The 13,487-nt window shown below is 54.6% G+C and overlaps 1 protein-coding gene across 3 annotated transcripts in view; it reads right to left on the bottom strand.

The window, feature by feature from the left end:
* Nucleotides 1-13,487, bottom strand: part of PRKCA (protein kinase C alpha) — a 427,154-nt gene that overhangs the window by 43,085 nt on the left and 370,582 nt on the right. For all 3 annotated transcript variants that reach the window (XM_051824401.2, NM_001101724.1, XM_051824402.2), the window contains 3 exon segments: nucleotides 5,126-5,263; nucleotides 4,241-4,414; nucleotides 801-892 (listed from right to left, as the gene is read on the bottom strand). In XM_051824401.2, coding sequence (XP_051680361.1) covers nucleotides 801-892; nucleotides 4,241-4,414; nucleotides 5,126-5,263 — 404 coding nt within the window.

Here is a 13,487-nt window from a genome sequence, read left to right as displayed (position 1 = left end):
TATCCGAAACGCAGAGGAAGTGCCAAAGGATGTTTTAGCATCTGCGTGCCATTTGGGAGTCTTTGAAGTCTGAGAATCCGCGCTGTGCATTTATCACACCCAGGAGGCTTCAAACAAGCACACGCGTCCTATACACAGGGCCAAGAAGCCTGCCACGGTAGACCAACTCCTCACGCAGGGCGGGGAAGGAGGAGGGATGGGACTGCAGGTGGCTGTCACGTGATTTCTCATGCCTTTCAGTATTTCTAAAAAAACCTTTCCTGCCACAGAAATACGACGAAAGGCCACGGCTAAGACCCCTTTATGCCAGGCTGCGAGGCAGCTCCTGCTCTCTGTTCTGTATAGCTCTGAGTTGTTCTACAATCCGAGCATCTCCATGCTTTGTAACCAGCGACGTGGGAGACGGGGATAAAGGTGGTATTTCTGAAAACTAAAGCAAAAATAAGAGCAGAGAAATCCCCTTTCACATCTCTTAAGCTCGCTACCCAAGAATTCCTGGTTCTGCCTTCAGCTAATCTTCCCCAGGGCAGGTAATCCCATGCCGGCCACAACTTCATCTGCTTTATCTTCGAGCTTGAATGCCGGCCAGCATCCTGCGAACATTTGCTAACTTGATTAATCAGGGAGTGTGCCCCCGATGGCCTTGGGTATGGACATAAACTGCCAATAAACCTGCCCCCTGGGAGGTCACAGGGCCCACCCCCAACAGCAGAGCTACCCTTTGACATTTGACCTGGCAGAAGTCCCCCCGTGGGGAGGACTGGGTTGTCTGAAGTAAGGGACTTAACATCAGTACTCACACTGCTTGTGGCTCCTTGAACTTTCCCACTTGCTGGATGTGGTACATGAGGTCTCCGCCGTTGACGTATTCCATGACAAAGTACAGCCGGTCCTGCAGATCAAGGCCCACACGTGAGCAGGGGCTCCCTCCCGCCTCATGGGCCACGCTTGGCTTTCTCGTGAGAGTAACGCATGCTGCGTGGGCAGACCCGCTCCATTTGCAGTGCCTCAAAATGGCTGTTCCCCCAAAGAAAGGCTAAGGGATGAGCAAGCACTATCACATACGCGCTGTGGGAAGTACAAGGTCATGACTCTGAACCGTCAGCTGTCCAAGCGTCTTCCACTTGGTGACGTACATTCTCTAGGGTGTTAACGGCTTCCAATTCTTCCCTAAGTTCCCACACTCCTAATGCATCTCTGACCTACAGACATTACGAAGGGTGCACGCTGGTTGCCAATCTCATTTGAACTAGTGCCTCTCAGTGGCCTGATGTTGCAGGGCTGGTGTGCAGTGCCTAGTACACATCCATGCTAATGTTACAGCATGCTTGAATGGTGCCTCTGAAAACACGTGTCTTGGCTGAGGTTCAGGGCGAGGATCATACACACTCAGTGATACTGGGCAGGGGAGGGGGCGGACCATAAGTGGACAGGCTGTTATTACGATAAATGCCCTTTTGCAACCACAATATGCCCCAGTATTGACTTTCTGCTTTCTGCCCCTGGTATGCTATGTGTTGGCCCCACCAAGGAAATCTGCCTTACAGAACCCACCCAGTCTGTGTGTTTATGAGAACACGGTGCTGGGACAGATGGGGGAGGTGGAGGGGTCTAGCAGTGACATAACAAATAGTGGGGCCAGCATGGTGGCACAGAGGTTAAGCTACCACCTGCGACATCAGCATCTCATTTCAGTGCTGGTTCAAGTCCTGGCTGCTCCAAGCCAGCTCCCTGCCAACGCACCTGGGAAAAGCAGTGGAAGAGGGCCTGAGTGCTTGGGTCTCTGTCTCCACGTGGGAGACCCAGATGGAGTTCCAGGATTCTGGTTTTGGCCTGGCCCAGCCCCAGCCATTGCAGCCATTTGGGAAGTGAAGAGCTCTGTCTCATTCTTTGTCTCTGTAACTCCTGCCTTTCAAAAAACAACCCAACAGCACAGCCCACAAGGTAAAAGCTGACCTCTCTCCCAGCAAACATCCCCGTTTCACAGAGGTTGTTACACATGAAAGTGCTGTAGAGGCAGAAAAAAAAAAAAATGAAATTGGTGCTAACAGCCAGAAAGCAGCCCTGGGGGCTTCCCTCCCTAGCTTTCCTATTATGAACTTTAATTTCCTCTCTGTTTTTCTGCTTTGTAGCTTTCCAGAGCCGTGTAACCAGGGTTACGGGGTCTGGGCTGGGATTCAGAGACCCAGCTCCTCTTCCCAGGGCGCCGCTGTGCTGCCCGGCTCTGCCAGGGACTGGGGCAGCTGCCGGCACCACCAGAGCGAGGCTGCCACTCAGTGGCCGGCGCCTGGCCCCGCAGCTTCCACTGTGCACCCAGGCTGTGGCTGCACTGCCAGTTCAAGATTCCGAAAGTCCAGAAGCCCAAAAGCCTGGAGGGGCGCCTCTCCAGAGTTTTCAAAGACAGGCAGACAATACAAAGTGAGTTTCTTGACCAGCAAGCAGTTGAAAATAATCACCATGAGAGTGGCCAGGGCCACAGCTAGTGAGCTGCACGTAAAAGGGGCGGGCTCTGAGCGTGGCCAGGCTGTCTGGCAGTGCCTCGCTGTGGGACTTCCTAGGCGCCACTGGCAAGCCCTCCGCTGGCTGACCAGGGCGCTGGAGTGACTTCTTTGTCCTAAGACAGGGCTCAGCGACCTCTTTCCTTAAAGGGCCACCAGGAAATATCTTGGGCTCTGTGGGCCCCTCGCAAATGCCGTCCTGAACTCCGCCTTTATTGTGTGCAAAAGCAGCTATGGCTAACCGGCTGTGCACAGCTGTGTGCTAGGGCAAAAACTTGAACTTCATAGAAATTTTTTTAACAATATAATCTTTTTAAAAAATTTTATTTATTTATTTTTTGACAGGCAGAGTTAGTCAGAGAGAGAGAGACAGAGAGAAAGGTCTTCCCTCCATTGGTTCACCCCCAAATGGCTGCCATGGATGGCGCGCTACACTGATCCGAAGCCAGGAGCCAGGTGCTTCTCCTGGTCTCCCATGCAGGTGCAGGGCCCAAGCACCTGGGCCATCCTCCACTGCACTCCCGGACCACAGCAGAGAGCTGGACTGGAAGAGGAGCAACTGGGACAGAACTGGCGTCCCAACCGGGACTAGAACCCGGTGTGCCGGCGCTGCAGGTGGAGGATTAGCCTAGTGAGCCACAGTGCCAGCCAACAATATAATATTTTTTTAAAAAAAGGTTTTATCTATTTGAGAGGTAGAGTTATAGACAGAGAGTGGGAGAGACAGAGAGAAAGTTCTTCCATCTGCTGGTTCACTCCCCAAGTGGCCACAACAGCCAGAGCTGAGCTGATCCAAAGTCAGGAAATAGGAGTTTCTTTCAGGTCTTCCATGTGGATGCATGGGACTTGGGCATCTTCTACTGCTTTTCCAGCCCATAGCAGAGAGCTGGATCGGAAGTGGAGCAGCCGGGACTTGAACCGGCACCCATAGGGGATGCCAGTGCTTCAGGCAAAGGTGTTAACCCGCTGTGCCACAGCACCGGCACTGCAGGCAGAAAGTTAACTTACTACGCCACAGTGTTGGTCCCCAAAATTTTTATACCAACTAGTATTGTTTGGGTTTCCTGTGCACACCTTTCTTAGCGCTCGCTGGCCGGACAAGCCAGGCCCCAGTTTGGCAGCGGTGCTGTGTGTCGTTAAACATCAGTGCGGTACTTTATCTCCCAACGTCCCAGTACTATGCCTGGCAGCAGGACTGGGGGTCTTAAACAGCCGGAGCTGCGAGTGAGTTCTTGCTTTCATCTCTCTCGAGTCAGCACAAGAAAACCCTGCATATACGGCCATCCCTTGGTGTCCCTGAGGGATTGGTTCCAGGGCTCTCCTGGGTGCCAAAGTCCCTTATATAAAATGGCCAAGTGTTTGCTTAGAACTGCACACATCCTCCTGAATACATTAAGCCAGCTCTTGGGCACTTATAACACTGTAGACAGGGGAAAAGGACGAGACCGAAGTCCGGATGTTTCCAGTACAGATGCCATTCCCCCCAAATATTTGTGACCCACGGTTGCTTGGCATTGAGGATGGGGAAGTTGTAGACATGGGGGGCCCACTTGAACTAAACGGAATGAGTGCCAAGGTTCTGCGCAGAGGACGTCACAGAGGCAGATGCCCCCAAGCTACCCGTGGCAGAGGGGTGAGAGCTGCCCCGTGCCCACGGCCTGTCTCCCAGTCCTGCCATTTCCAGCCTGCCCACTGCGTGCACTGGTTCAGACGCTGCCCAGACGACACCCCGGGGTCCTTACCACGGTCTGGAAGCAGGAGTGCAGCTGTGTCAGGAAGGGCGGCTTGTCCATCAGGGCCAGAACCCGCTTCTCCACCATGGTGCACTCCACGTCGTCATCCTGAATCACCACGTCCTTCTTCAGGATCTTGATGGCGTACAGCTCTTCTGTGCCCTTCCTGTCCGCCAGCATCACCTGAGAACAGACCGAGGCCCGGCCGGTCACTTCTGAGCAGACACCTGGGCCTGCGGCGGGGCCAGGTGACGGTTCAGTGACAGCTGATGCAAAGGTACAGGTGTGTGACGGGAACACGGGACGAAAACCTCTGTGCAGATGCCACAAGCTGAACCCCTGCAGCATCCGACTTCGGAACTGCTGCTATCTGAGTACCGTGTAGGCTGCTGCCATGGGATGGCGCTGTTTTGGCTGCCGAAAGGAACGGTCGGTCTCGTGTGTGGGGATCAATCTGGAATCACGCACAGTTGGCCAAAAGCATCCCTGGGGTGAAATGCGACTGAGCTTTACGAACCCACCCGCCGGGAGCCCGGACACAGAAGAGGGCAGGACTGAACTGGGTTCCTGGGTGCATCCCGAGTCGTGGGCTGCAGAAGTGAAGAGAGAGCAAGCCTGGTTGTGGAAGACCCTGTCCCAGTGTCTCTGAACGGCTACCTCTGCTCACCCTAGGTCAACGTGTATGCAGCCAACATTCTGGAATGCTCATTTTGTGGTGCACCTGCTGCAGCTTTTTGGATACAGCTGGCTTTTCATGCAACAAGCAGGAAACATGGGGCAATGTGCATGAACAGCAGGGAAACCTAACGGGCTGTTCTGGAAACCTCCATGAGCAGCCCCCGCCCCCCACGACCCCTGCATGCGCCCCTCTACCTTGCACACGGCCGTCCATACCTTCCCAAAACTGCCTTTTCCCAGGACCATGAGGAAGTTGAAGTCGGTGAGCTTCACTCGGTCCAGGTTGTTGGACGGCTGCTTCCTGTCTTCCGAGGGACTGATCACCTTGTTGCCAGCGGGCCCCAGCTTGGCTTTCTAAACAACAAGCACACGTGGGAAAAACAATCGGTCATTTTTTCAGGGAAAGAGCGGCAGGGAGGAGTGCGCCGGGACTCGGCTGGAGGCTGCACCTGGAGGCGGTGGCGGGGTGGGCGAGAGAAGGCATTTGAGGGTGCGTTCGTACATCGGCGGCTCCTCTCGGCCTGAGGGGAGAGGCTGCCGGGCAGGGGCACAGGAAGAAGTGTTCCGTTCTAAGTCAGGAGTTGGACTTGCAGAAGGAAACGCGGTACCTGTGAGAAGCTGGCAGCCCGTGAACCCACAGCACCCTTTGCACCTGAGGAGCACCTGGTCCGTGATGGCGGAGTGACCAATAGACCCAAGGCACAGGGTGGGAGGAATCTCAGGCCAGACTTGTGAGAAAGTCACGACTCCACACCCAGGTCCTCAGCTGTGGGACCACCCAGTCCTCCAGCCACCTGCCCCACAGTGATCCTGGCCTGCGTGTCCATTTACAAGAAAAACCAGGGGCTCGCATCCCACATGGGCGCCAGTTCATGTCCCTGCTCATGGTCTGGGGAAAGCAGCAGCAGAGGGCCCACCCCTGCCACCCATGAGGAGACCTGGATGAAGTTCCTGGCTCCTGGCTTTGCCCTGGCCCAGCCCCGGATGTTGCAGCCATCTGGGGGAGTGAACCAGAGGATGGAAGACACCTCTCTCGCTCCCTCCCTTCCTCCCTTCCTCCCTCTCTCTCTCCCCTCATTTCTCTCCTCCTCTCACTAATTCTTTCAAATAAAAAAATCTTAAAAAAATAAAAGAAAAACTAGGTAGTCCAAGTTTGAAAGGAGAGGACCTACCATGGTATTCTTATTTGCCCATTTTTTTAAAAAAGCTTTTATTTATTTATTTGAGAGGTAGAGTCACAGAGAGAGGGAGAGACAGAGAAAGGTCTTCCATCCACTGGTTCCCTCCCCAAATGGTTGCAATGGCCAGAGCTGGGCCGATCTGAAGCCAGGAGCCAGGAACTTCTTCCGGGTCTCCCACATGGGTGCAGGGGCCCAAGGACTTGGACCATCCTCCACTGCTTTCCCAGGCCACAGCAGAGAGCTGGATCCGAAGAGAAGCAGCCGGGATTCCAACTCGTGCCCATATGGGATGCCGGCGCCACAGGCTGAGGCTTGGCCTACTATGCCACAGTGCCAGTCCCTGCTCTTACAATTTAGACAAAGAGTTACCAGAAAGAGGTACAAACATATTAATTTTACTTTCTCAGGAGCTTCCACAATCACATATGAAAAAACCCACACACAGCTCACAGATCTGAAGTGCCGGGAGCAGTTAGGGAGGATTTCTGCTTGGTGAAGCCACTGTTCGTAGAATCAGTGGATGCCTGCTTCCTCCTGTGGCGTGTGGGGCTGCTGGCCAGCCTGGCGATCTGCTATTCCAAAGGACCATCACCTGGGAGCTTATCAGAAACACACTCCAGGGGCCGGCGCTGTGGCGTAGCAGGTAAAGCCGCCACCTGCAGTGCCAGTATCCCATATGAACGCCAGTTCGAGACTCGGCCGCTCCACTTCCGATCCAGCTCTCTGCTATGGTCTGAGAAGTCCTTGGGCCCCTGCACCCACATGAGACCCAGAAGAAGCTCCTGGCTTCAGATCAGCACAGCACCGGCTATTGTGGCTGATTGGGGAGTGAACCAGTGGATGGACGACCTCTCTCTCTCTCCCTGCCTCTCCTTCTCTAACTCCGATTTTCAGACAAGTAAGTAAATATTAAAAAAAAAAATAAGAAACACATTTCAGACCTGAATCAAAACACGCATTTCTAACAAGATCTTCAGCTAGTCCCTGTGCACAATTAATTTTTTTTCTACAATCTTCAACGCTAGAGGACTCCAGGGCAATCCTAGTAAAGCCCTGGGTTTGGACTCCCCAGAGCTGGGATCCAGCCTTGGCCTTATGCACGTTCACTGAGTGCTGCGGCCTCTCTGAGCTCCTGGCTCCTGATCTGTAATGCACGGGGAGTGGGACTGTGCCCCTGGGCTGTGCTGCAGGTGCAGTGATGCACTGTACACTGCACCCTTTCCCTGGTCTCTCCTGTCTGGGGAGGGAGATGCTGTGGCCACTTTTCTCCAGGCTTCAGGCTCCCACCACACACCTGCGCCCTGACCATGGACCAAAGGCCTTTGGTATCCTGTGAGCAACCATGAACTGCCTGGGTCAGGGTCTGTCAGGCAGATTCAGGGACCACAAACCCTGCGCTGTGCTAGGAACACAGTTGGTGCCAATGAAGCTCCTGTTGCAGGGTAGCTGCCAACGTAAGGGTCTTGGAGGGTGCCAGGGTGCTGGGTTGTGGGGGTGGAGCCCTCTCAGATGGGTGATGTTCTCCTTGCAGGAACAGGTCAGCCACACTCGGAGTCTGGCCCCTTCTCTCCTTTGGCATGCTTCCCCGCCCCGATCTCCAACCCTTGTTCTTCCGTTTCCTACCACGAGGTGAAGCTGTCTGGGGCTCTCTCACCAGAAGCCATGCAGATGCCAGCACCATGCTCCTGGATTCTGGTACTGTGGGCTAACTAAACCCCCGCTCTTCATAAAACAGTTTCCGGTGCTCTGTTAGAGCGACAGAAATCAGACAGAGACAGCCTGAGACCCCCAGAGATGTTTGAGGCTGTGTAGGGGCATCACAGGGGCTCACGACACCTGGGGGCCTCCAGGCATGGCCCATGGGCTCCCCTGCCCTCCTGGAGGACCAGAGAGGGAACAGATCTCAGGTGCAGCTGTTTCCCTTGATTTCTGGAGTGCTTTTAGGAACGCCCCCACCCTCCCCACCCCCTCCAAGGGCTGGGTGAAGTCTGTTGCAGGAAAAGACCTTGACTTCTTAAAACGGCACAGAAACTTTTTATAAAAGGAAGCAAAAATGGCATCTATGATCTAATACTTTGTGAAATAGAATAAAAGTGACTTTAAACGCTGAAGCTCTTTCTTCATTAGACTAGAGCACACGTTTTACCGGCTGTGATTAACAACTCAGAATGCAGACTTTCCAGGGTTCTTACAAGGTGGTGGCTTGTGGCATTTGCTCGAGCCTGGCTCTGGGCTGCCACTGTGAGACCATGCAGGGTCCACTCCAAATTAGAGAAGTAACTATAACCAAATGCACCTCGCTTTCCACCACAGATAGTCTTGAAAAGCCTCGATGGCTTGCACCCCTCGAAGGTGCTCACAATTCCAGGGTCTCTGTCGTGGGCGTTCTGCCAAGCAAACCTCACAAGGTGAACCTGCCCATGGTAACCCACGTGCTCGCAGGCCACATGCATTCCAAACCCTCAGTGCGGATGAGCTGCTGGGCCTGAGTGAGGGGCTCCCCACATTCAGCTCCGGGGTGTTTTCAAGCTGAGATTGAGAGGGGTTGTACCAAATGACATACTGGCGGGAGACATTTGCTCTCTGTGACCCTAAACAGCTGACAGACGCTGAGGTGTGACAGCCTGACGTATGGAAATGGCAGGGGCGCATGGCTTTTCTGCACACTGTGGTGCTCAGTAGTGTTCGAGTTCTGTATGAACACACACCAGCTGTGGTCGATGGGAAAATCAGACCCAGCGTAAAGACACAGGGAAGGCTGCTGGCACCAATCGCCAGCCTCACCTGTGACACGCGTCAGTCTGGAAATTCCTCCTAGAGGGGCTGGCTTATCTCCAGTATGAACCCAAGTCCAAAGATTCAGGTGCAGGGAGAACACCCGGGCGGACGGCGCCTCCAGGTCTCCCAGGGGCCTCTCCTGCAGTCATGGGACCTCCAAGGAACCCTCCAAGGTAAGGTCCACGTCCGGCCACGTTCTGCTTCACACGTGTGTGTTCTGGGCTCTTTTGTGACTGCATGTTTAACAATACGGCGGCACCGACTCATAGATTTTTCAGAGTCAGCAGTAAGGATGAAGGTGAACTTGACCATGATGGAAGGTTCTTTCTGCTTCTAAGCTACTTAGGGCAGATGGGGCAGCGATGTCCGATTGTAGGAGCAAATGACTGACAGTGGCTTTCTCCTACAATTTTTTTTTTGTACAATGGAAATGTTCCATGTCTAGGGTTGATATGCATGGCCCTGGCAAACAAGACGAACGGCTCCCAGTGCTGTTCCACACACACGACGTGGTTTGCAGAAACAGCGACGCCATGTACGAGCACTTCAGCTTCAACTCTACGCTTACCTGCACCCATTGCAGTGTTAGTTGAGAGAGATCAAGGGCTTCCGAGACAGAGAGCCACAGAGGAGCTGGGAAGGCTTTCCAGCAAGACTGCTGGGATGTTCTAGGCACCCTTGTGCACTTCTAACAGGCCACATCGTGACCTCTCCTGCCTCCTTGCAACTGGACAATGGGTAACATGATGCCACGTAAGGCGTGTGGCAGCCTCCGGGAGCACAGCTGGAGTCAAGCAAATGCCCACCACCCTTCTCTCTCTGGTGAGTCATTTCTCACCTCTGGCCCATGCAACGCACACGGCTGCCTCTGCACGTCCTGCTTCTAGGATGCTCACGGAGGCCCTCCTCTTGGGTGCTCTATCGCCAGGCTTCTCTGGACTGGCCTCATTCACGGTCACCTTATCGCTCCTCCTGTCAGCCCCTCCCTGTGGTCTGAGCTCCCTCCCACTCTCCTCACTGCCTGCTGGATTCTCTCTACTTGACTCTCTCTCCCTCTCCTGCAGGGGGCGCTGTGCTCCGCTGTCTGGTTCACTGCCTGTCTCCTGGGCTTAGGGGAGTGTCTGCAGCATGGTCTCTCCTTCCTCCACTGCTGTCGGGATGAACCAATGAGTGCATGGGAAGGCAGTTCATTTTCATACGACGTTCTTCAAAAGACAGATGGCATTACTAAAAAATAAAATAAAAATTTATGGGGTGTTCAGCAGCTTAAGTCACTGTTTAGGAGGCCCTTGGCCCCCGTCACAGTGCCCGGTTCGAGTCCCCGCTACTCTGCTTCCAGGGCTGCTTCCTGCTGGTACATGGCCGTGGAGGCAGCTCAAGTACTTGACGATGGCTCAGGTACTTGGGTCCCTGTCACACCCCTGCGGGAGGCCTGGATGGAGCTCCTGGCTCCTGGCTTTGGCCTGGCCCAGCCCTGGCTGTTGCAGCCATTTGAGGAGTGAACCAGAGGATAGAAGATCTCTGTTTCTCTGCCTTTCAAAAAAAAAAAAAGTTGGCAAGATGACTGCTTTTAAATAATTTTTATACCAAAACTGCTTTTTGTTATAAAATTAATAGATGTTCATTTTAGAAAATTGTACAGGCATGGGGTAAGTTAAAAAAAGAAAGACTTCAAATACGCATTTTTTTTGTCGCCCACAGATAACCTTTGCCAACATCATGGTGGATGCTCTTGTGACCCTCGTATTCGACGTGAGCAGAATGACCCTGCCCGCGACCTGCTCTGCCCTGCGTCTGCTGTGAGCTGCTTTCTGTGTTCCAAGTGCTCTTCCACCAGGGAAACCTAGTGGCTGCACAGCAGCAGGAAGCACTCAGAACTTGAAAGGAACTTGGAGACAAGCCCCCCCGCCCCCCCCGGAGGCTGAGTGTCTACACCAGGGTTCCTCCTGGGCTGTGACTCCAGAACGCTGGGCCTTGCTGCTCTTCCTCCTCCTCCTCCTCCTCCCCATCAGAGGCCGGCAAAGTTGTCCCAGGAAGGTCCAGAGCATAAACACCCTTGGCTCTCCAGGCCCACCCAGCTCTGCCATCGCAGCACCGCTGGGTGCTGTCACTGTGCGCGCCTCTGTCCTGTGCTCTCAAACCACGCATCGTCCCTTACAGCGAAGATGGAAATAAAACAGCCCGTGGGGACGGCGGCCCCCCGAGGACCTCAGATGCACCCGAGTTCAGTTCCTCTCCCCTCCTGTCCGCGCTGTTGGGACCAAGAAGCTTTGTGACCCAACAGTGCGGTGCGTTGCATGCTTATTCAACAGAGCGCTCAGGGAAAACGCATGAAGTCGTTTTCTTAATGAGAAATATTTTTACGGGCACATCCAGCGGAGCTGCTGCTGCTGTTAAAAATGAAATTTGCAGGAAGCCTGGCAGGCCTCCGTTGTCATGGTGACCGAGCCCACACTCCAGGGAGGAGAGTGGCACGGGCGGGCGGCTTCACGGTGCTTGGCCGGATGTGGCAGAGCACAGTGCTTGGTTCTTTTTTACACCACGGAGGGCTCGCTGCTAGCACCTGCTACGTCTTCTCCACAGCTGTCAGGGGGGCTGTGGAGGGGGAAGACCTGCCTCACGTGCCCAGCGTCCTGCCCCAACGGCTAAGAGTCCAGGCTTCCATGCAGGTCCCCCGAAACCGACCCACCTGTGTTTTTCCCTCTGCAAAAGTCGTCTTGGTTGAACCAGGGAGCTGACAGTGCACCCTTGATGTCTGCCCACCCAAGCTCAACTGTGAACAGATGTGGCTGCAATATGTGGTTATGAGTATCTGCGGCACTGATCAGTGTTTTGAAACCGATTCCTCCTCCGGCGAGGCAGGCTATGAGGGGGCTGTGGCCGGGTTAGGAGCCACGTGAACTCACAGAGGCAGTTAAACGGGATGACTTTCCAGACAGTCAGCAGGATTGCTTAGAAGTGGGGAATACTCCGCTACTACCAACACAGTGGCTAGGAAACGGTCAATAAAGCAGGGGCCAAGGAGCCATCCAGACCCAGACAAGCCCTGGGCACCCTGCCTTCCTAGCACTCTGATGATGCCCTAGGGCCACAGAGAGATTGGAGACCTGGAGCAATGGCCTCATCTTCAGGCCCCTTAGAAACTCCAGAGAGATCCAGGCCACATCCCAGGCCCTGCCGTGTGCAGCCTTTCCGGCAAGCAATTTTCCAATGCTGAATCTCTACTGCCCTCTTGTGGCACAGGTTTTCCGGAATGACTGCACCCTGGGAGGATCCTACAGCGAACCTGTGCCTAAGGCTCATTGGATCAGCCCACAGAGGCAGAGGCCCAGTCGGTGCCGCAAAGCAGCACAAGGAGGCGAGACGGAACCGTCCCGGCTGCACTGCTGGAGACCCGATCGCTGATGTGGCCCTGGGACTGGGGGGCCTCCGGAAGCCTGCAGTGGGTTTTAGCATCTCCAAGAGTTTTATTTTTAGGAACAAACCGACACAGTTCTAGACTTGTCTGTGCCTCCTGGATCTTTCCAGCCCTTCCCACGTGGGTCCATAGTCTGCAAGTCACAGGTCGAGGAAGGGGGCGGGAAGGAGAGGTGGCCGGCGAGGGCCCTGGAGCAGCGGCAGAGTCCCTGTGTCTCCCTTTAAGGCAGAAACAAAGAATAACCTGGAAAACAGTGCGAGACGACGACAGTCACGTGGGGGCAGAAGTCGGTGACAAAGCCATTGCTGGGGACACTCGGCTGTAGCTAAATGAACATAGAGTGGAAGCTCCTGAGGTCAACGAAAACAAACTAAGTGAAACACACACCCGGTCTGCAGCTGCCAATGGAGCTGGGTCCTGGGGGAAGGTTCTGGATGGTCCCCTTCATGGGAGGGAAGATGAGCAGGACGACAGGTACAAGGCAGAGGCGGCTCAAACCGGCAGCCTTGGGGCCAGTGCTGTGGCATAGCGGGTAAAGCCACTGCCTGCAGTGCTGGCATCCCATATGGACATCGGTTCGGGACCCGGCTGCTGCACTTCCTATCCAGCTCTCTGCTGTGGCCCAGGAGGGCAGTGGAGGATGGTCCAAGTGCTTGGGCCCCTGCACCTGCATGGGAGACCCAGAGGAGACTCCTGGCTTCTGATTGACACAGCTCCGGCCATTGCAGCCATCTGGGGAGTGAACCAGTGGATGGAAGACCTCTTCCTCTCTCTCTCTCTGCCTTTGCTCTCTGTATCTCTGCCTTTCAAATAAATAAATCTTTAAAAAAAATTTTAAAAAGCAGCTGCGGCCTCGCCGCGGCAGGATGGAGATGACGCCCCGTTCCTGAGCTGCTGCAGACATCCGCTCAGCCACTGCACCCGAGTTTTTCTTGCACTGTCTTCTGGGACCAGAGCAAACATTTTGAAAGTGGGGCCGACGGCCATTACACTTAGCACAACATTTCCATAATTGGTGATTTCACCCCGTCTTCACAGACCGTTTCAAAACCACACCAGCACTTAAAAGCCAGGGACCTCATTAGAGCTCACGGGGACACCGGCTCCCAAGGCGGGCTGCAGCCGCACGTCTCAGGGCTGCTCTCCGGCTCTCCGCGGGGATCGGCTCCCAGGGGAGCTTGGGGTGCCGGGCGCGGTGATG

This window comes from Oryctolagus cuniculus, chromosome 17 (genome assembly GCF_964237555.1).
Source record: "Oryctolagus cuniculus chromosome 17, mOryCun1.1, whole genome shotgun sequence".
In the NCBI taxonomy this organism is placed as follows: domain Eukaryota; kingdom Metazoa; phylum Chordata; class Mammalia; order Lagomorpha; family Leporidae; genus Oryctolagus; species Oryctolagus cuniculus.
This window is presented reverse-complemented; position numbering and strand designations above follow the sequence as displayed.